This window comes from Mesoplodon densirostris, chromosome X (assembly GCF_025265405.1).
Source record: "Mesoplodon densirostris isolate mMesDen1 chromosome X, mMesDen1 primary haplotype, whole genome shotgun sequence".
NCBI classification, from domain to species: domain Eukaryota; kingdom Metazoa; phylum Chordata; class Mammalia; order Artiodactyla; family Ziphiidae; genus Mesoplodon; species Mesoplodon densirostris.
The window spans coordinates 3,083,361-3,089,426 of NC_082681.1; the positions used below are offsets into that span (position 1 = coordinate 3,083,361).

Consider the following 6,066-nt stretch of genomic DNA (forward strand, 5'->3'; position numbering starts at 1 on the left):
ACATCATCACCTGCATCAGAAGCACGCTTTGGGGTTGAAAGATGCCAACTCCATGGCCCTACGCTGAGATGCCATCAGGGGATCATGGTTCCTAAGGACCCGGGTTTCTCCGTGGGTGACAGACACTTGACACTTCAGTAACCCTAGCTGCTGAGGACATCTAAGCCATACCCTGGCTCTGAGGGAAGACCCAGCAAGCAACATTCTGTTGAGGATTCAACTTTTGACATTTGTGGGTGTTTTTTCATCTAGACGCACCCTGCCTTGTTCCACAGAGGATCTGAGGTGACGTGACTTCCATGTGACCTGCTGTCAGCTTGGCAGTCGCAGATGTCACAGTGAGTTAGTGCTCTGGACTTCGGATTTCTCCACCAGTCTGCTAGGCGCGTGTGTTTACTATGACTCAGTCTCCCTGAAGCCAGATACCTCTGGGGATGCTCACTGGTAACCCCAGAGCCTGGCCTGGCACGCCAGCCAGAAGCTACCCTGCCCCACTGTCGCCAGCCCATGCTTGTAGCCCACATCCCGAAGCAGACAACCATTCTTTGTCCAACTGTGAGTCTGATGGATTTCTTGGGGTCATTTCCCCCCGACATTTTATTTTGAAAAATTTCAAACTACAGAAAAATTACAAGAATAGTAAAATGGAACCCCACATCCCGGCCCTTAGATATTTGCTTTAACCCTTTGAAAGTAAGTTACAGAGAGCATAACATTTCATAATGTTGAATATTCATACTCAGAGTATTGAAGCCCATAAGTTTGAAGGGAGGGGCAGTCTTCTGTCATCATCCTATCTTGTTGCACCCAGGACACTGAACACTGATGACAGGATGCCAGCGGAGAGCGCATTTTGATGTTAGGGTGGGTCAGCGGCCGGAAGCACCTTCCTTCCACACTTTAACGCATCTTCTCCGCAGGCGGGCATCTTCGGCAGGTGTTTAAGTTGGTCAGGAACAAGAAGGCAAAGTGGAACTGGAGCACATCGCAGACTTTGGACCAGAAGTGGCCCGTGAGCCGCTGGAAGAGATGCCACTGCGAGAGCTCGTGGTCACACAGCTTGAGGACCACAAAGCCCAGGCAGCAGAGCACGCCCAGAGCCAAGTACGTTCCCGAGGAAGTGCTGCCATGGCGCCCCTGAGTGCGCAGGGCCTGCCCCACAGCTGCTGCGATGTGTACGCCCAGCGCCACCTCAAACCCACGGGGGTGCAGCAGGGCCAGGCTATAACTGCACAGGGAGAGGCCCTCGACAGCCAGGAATAGCCAGGGCTTCCAGCCCCTGTCCAGGCAGAGGCACCAGGCCACCGGCCATGCAAAGATGGGCAAGGTGAGCCACTGGTCCAGCACGGCGGTGGGGCACGTCTGCATTGCGATGCGCAGCCACTGAACCGGGCCGTAGACCAGGGCCATGCCCGCAAAGACGTCCTTCAGGTAGCAAGCCTTCCGTGCCTCTGTGGGGCCCCCCGGGGCGCTGGCCTTGCTCTGCAGCCAGTATATCCCCAGGAGCACATAGGCCACGTTAATGAGCGAGTTGAAGGGCATGGCCAGGAAGGCAGGGAGGCTGGCGACCGGCACTTCGGCGTAGTGCTCATAGCCCACTTGGACAGAGACACCTGCAAAAACACCGGTGTGGACGGTGGCCGCACAGAGGCAGCTGACCAGGGCCACGTGGAAGAGGGCCTGCCCCGACTCGGGCTTCATCTGGAAGCCTATGTGTGACCCGGGTCAGAGAGCTTAAGAGAGCAGCCGTCTTCACTGTTATTTCAGAATTCAGATAAACAGTTTTTTTGCAAAACACTCCTCGGCCTCCCAGCTGAGCCAGCAGGAAGGAGTCCCCGTGATTTCCGACGCAGATGCTGCGACCTTGCCCCGAGTGGAGGTGGTGGCCCAGAGGAAGGCGAGGGTTCTGTGATTGGTTGGCACCAGTGGAGGATCGTTCTGCCTTTTTCCTCTGTGGTTAGAAAAAGAGTGTAGTTAAAGGGTGTGGGTAGAAAGAAAACCATCCAAAAAAGAGCCTCCATCTTCCCGATTCTCAGCCTCAGGATCCACCAACAGTTTTCATCAGAAAAAAAAAAAAAACAGAAATAAAAGTGCAGGAATACCCACAGTCCATTCACCTTCTTATGCATGGCCTCTAGAAGGCTCTGGAACCCTCTTTCACCTAGAGGTTTTGTGCCCCTCTCTCCTGATACCTATGCTGTTGTTCTTTCATCTCTGTGCTATAAAAATCCCGCCCCTTGCCCTAGTTCCCTTCGAGCCACTGCATTTAGAGACTTAAATCTTTCCTAGGCCTGCTGTTAAAACTAGAATGGGCTTTTCCACCTCAGTGGCATTACAAATGTGGAAGTTTCCAAGCCAGTCCCAAAGCCCTTTGAACCAAATACCCAGTTAAATGAGAAACCATTAGCTGTGTTCCGAGTTCTGGAATCTAACGCAAGGATGGTGGGGGTGGGTAGGAGGAGGGGAGGGGGAGGACTCCCTTCTGCTTCTTAGGTGTGAGGCCAGGTGGCACAAGGAGCCGTCCCCCAGGCCTGCCACCCTGGTTCACCCTCCTGCCTGCCCCCGAAGTGCCGCGCCTTTCAAAATCACCTTCTGTCCTTGACTCACAAGAAAACCTTCCACTTCCTGCAGTCACAGAAGCAGTCCGATAATTTAAAAACAATGTGGACTTTTCATGGACCGTCAACTGCTCTGGGGCCTGCTGCAGTGTAAGCTGGCCTGGTAGCCAAGAGATGTATTAATATCAACAAGAGAAGAGGTTCAATGCCCTGAAAGTGACTGAAAGTGAAGACATCAATCAGGCAGGCAAGCATGGGGATGAGAGGGACTGTCCATGTTCAAACCCCAGCGCCCCCACCTACTAACCGTGTGATCTTGGGCCTTAACCCTTCCGGGCCTCAGTTTGCATACCTGCAGAATGGGGATGCTACCAGTACCTCCCTGCAGAGTCGTGGTGTGAATTAAATGAGTTCTTAGATATGTAGACCACAGTTTATTTCTGAGGCCCAATGCCCACCTGCCCTCCTGCAGTTCAGGCCCTGAAAGGGCGGGGCAGGGTCTGATTCTGTGCTCGCGAAGACCGGCTCAGTTTCGGTTCAAGCACAAAACCAGCACCCCTGCTCTTTTTCCTCATCCTGTTTGCCAGTTCACTTCTCAGACTGGCCCTGGGGCCCACCTGTCAGACCCGGGAAGGGGCCCACTGGGTCTCTTGGTCAGCCTTCTCGCTCCCATCCTGCCTTGGGGGCCTGTTGTTAAGGGGACCAGCATTTCCACGAAGGAACTGAAGGCCTTGTCCCGACTGCCATCTCAGCATGCAGCACTGTCTCGCACCTCCCCGCTGCAGCTTCCGGTTAAGGAGCCTCCAGGCTGGGGGGCTGCCCCTGCCCCGGGGTTCCCGCTTCCAGGCTGGCCACCGCTAACGTGGTCTGCACACAGCAGCCCCCAGCATCTCCCTCAAGGACCGCCCCTGCCTAGCACCCTTCAGTGGCCGGCTGTCCACTCACACATGATCACGTCCCAACCTCTTGGCCAGACACCAAAGTGCCATGCTCATGTAGTCCTGTGGGTCCCTCCTGGGCCTGGCCTGCTTACACCCTCAACTCGGCTGTGGCTTCCGCTCTGGCACCGGCACTTCCCCATTCCGCTCCTGAGTCTGGCTGGGACACCAGCTGAGGCCCGGCCTCATATCTCCAGGTCCTTCCCTGGCGCCACCTGGGGCCCAACTCCCTGGTGCGAAGAGCCAGGCCTCCCGGGCCCCACGCGGCCAGCACTAGCCTGACCCTCTTGTCTGCCAGCCAGCATGAAGGAGAGCTGGGGACCGGAGGCCAACACTGTCAGCTTGATAGACAAGGAGGCCCAGGAAGGGCGTGGAAAGTGACTCCTCTCCGGCTGCTGGGCAGAGGCTACTGAGCCCTTGCGCAAGCTGAAAGCAACGTGTAATCAAACCAACTTCCCAAGTCCACCAGGAAGGCCAGGCTGGGTACCTTATGGCCTAGCTCCTCCGTACCCGAGGTGCTGTGACACTTGTTACATGACTCTCAAAGTTCTTCCCAGCTTCCCCTGGCACGTGAAGGTCCGAGGGCTCACCAGCATCACCCTCTCCCCTGGTCTGGTGCTGGGGTCTTTGGGGGAAGTCCTGCAAAACGTGACAATCTCCTGGCTAAGGGGTTAAGACGTGTTCCTTAAACTCTCCTGCTTCCTCAGTCTGTATGCATTGAAGCAGGAGCCACTGTCATGTGTCACAGTGGTGGTTTCTTTGGCCTGTATCATTTATGACAACTGCTTATTGTGCCCGTGACTACCCTGACCACCTTTGTTCCCTTTCTGCGGGTAAGGGGATGCCAGTCTGAGGGCTGTACCATGGGACACCAGCAGCAGGAGAGCTCAATCTGGGCCACTTGGATGCCCAAGGAGCCTGGAACTACCGTAGTGATTCTTGAACTCTGAGGACAGAATCACTGAATGTGGCTAAGGCACCTGGGAACCAGCAGCTTGGCTTCCTTATTTTACAGGGGACGGAGTTGGGGCCAGAGAGGTGACGTGAACGGACAAGGTCACTTAGGGCAGTTGGTGGCACAGAAACACAGATGAGGGCTCTTGTCCTTTGGCTGTGTCACAGGACTCTTTGGCCTTTTCTCAAACAAATGTTTCCAAATGCATAAACTAAAACAGAGAATTACAACAGAAACTTAATATGTCGAAAGACAGTTATTAAAGTATTTTTGAAAATGTATGATATAGTAATATATGTGCTTCTTTACTAACAGGTTAAATTACAGGATCTATGGGCAGGTTGAACAACTACAGTAACTTCCTTTTTTAAAAATAAATTTATTTATTTTAGTTATTTATTTTTGGCTGTGTTGGGTCCTATTGCTGCGAGCAGGCTCTCTCCAGCTGCGGTGTGCGGGCCTCCCACCGCAGTGGCCCCTCCCACTGCGGAGCACAAGCTCCAGGCACGCTGGCTTCAGTAGTTGTGGCACGCAGGCTCAGTAGTTGTTGCTCACGGGCTCTAGAGCACAGGCTCAGTAGCTGTGGTGCACGGGCTTAGCTGCTCTGCGGCATGTGGGATCTTCCCGGACCAGGGCTCGAACCCATGTCCCCTGCCTTGGCAGGCGGATTCCCAACCACTGCACCACCAGGGAAGCCCAACTACAGTAATTTCAAAGCAGTTATTCTGTAATAACTTGTAATTTAGTTAATTTCAGGATATCTATAAGAAAAGCTATATGATCTCAAATGATCTGTCATTTCCTTTGGTGACAATAGTCACCAGGCTAACGCTCTGTGCTTTGCTGCCTACACTTGTAATTGAGGGAAAGGCCAAATTTCGGCTGGAGGTTGGTGAATGTAAAGATCAAATAAAGATGAGAGAAACAGGAAAAATCATCTGTTGTTATTCCAAGAGCCCGGACAGCAGCGCATTACACCCTGCGTCTGGCAGTGAGCATGACAGTGCAGCGACCAGACGGTCTCCTGCAAGATTTGGAACATCGCGGTGATGACAGTACCCACCTCTCAAGGTTGTTGTGAGAACTTACAGGATTGGCGCGAAAAGGCCAGCGATCACCATCCGGGTATTTTGCCTCTCTCGCTTTGCTGGGGGAAATTCAAATCTCGAAAAAGGGCGGACCCGAAAGGCGGCCAAGCGCCTGCGCGCGGGGCGGGGCACGAGGCCCTGGGAAGCAGGCGGGGCGGGGTGACGCGAGGTGACGCGGGGCGATGCGGACCGCTCCTGCGCCCGCCCGCTCGCCTCAGGCGCCGCCAGCCTGGCTGCCCGCCCGACAGCAGGAGGGGCGGCGGGCGGCTCGGCGCGCGGCGGCCCCGCTCTTTTTCTTGGGGCGCCGGCGGTCGCGGCGGCGCCCCCGCGTGGGGGCGGGACAGCAGGCCTGGGAGCCTGGGAGGGCTCCGCCCCCGGCGTGGCGCGCCAGGCCGCGTTACCGCCCACTCTCACCCCGCCTCCGGCTCCCCTGGAGGCGGGCTTCGGGCCACCTTTCCGGAGGCAGCTGGGCGTGCGGAGCAGGAAAACGTCCGCTCCCCGGTCCGAGGCCTGACTCTAATGTCTCC

General features: G+C 55.4%; 1 protein-coding gene across 5 annotated transcripts; it reads right to left on the bottom strand.

The window, feature by feature from the left end:
* Positions 1-583: 583 nt before the first annotated feature.
* Positions 584-5,723, bottom strand: TMEM187 (transmembrane protein 187). Of its 5 annotated transcripts, none has more exons than XM_060087435.1 (2): positions 5,541-5,723; positions 584-1,951 (listed from the first exon to the last, which is right to left on the bottom strand). In XM_060087435.1, exon 2 carries the CDS (start codon positions 1,699-1,701, stop codon positions 901-903), a length of 801 nt encoding a protein of 266 aa, XP_059943418.1. In that variant the 5' UTR covers positions 1,702-1,951; positions 5,541-5,723; the 3' UTR covers positions 584-900. The 5 variants fall into 5 exon arrangements, with proteins under 5 accessions (XP_059943418.1, XP_059943415.1, XP_059943420.1 ...); XM_060087432.1 differs by having other exon boundaries at positions 5,515-5,723; XM_060087437.1 differs by lacking the exon at positions 5,541-5,723 and adding an exon at positions 3,592-3,808.
* Between the last annotated feature and the right edge of the window lie 343 nt (positions 5,724-6,066).

Bases quoted from the DNA above. Each gene is read 5' to 3' on its own strand.
- TMEM187 (XM_060087435.1), bottom strand. From the start codon at position 1,701: ATGAAGCCCGAGTCGGGGCAGGCCCTCTTCCACGTGGCCCTGGTCAGC.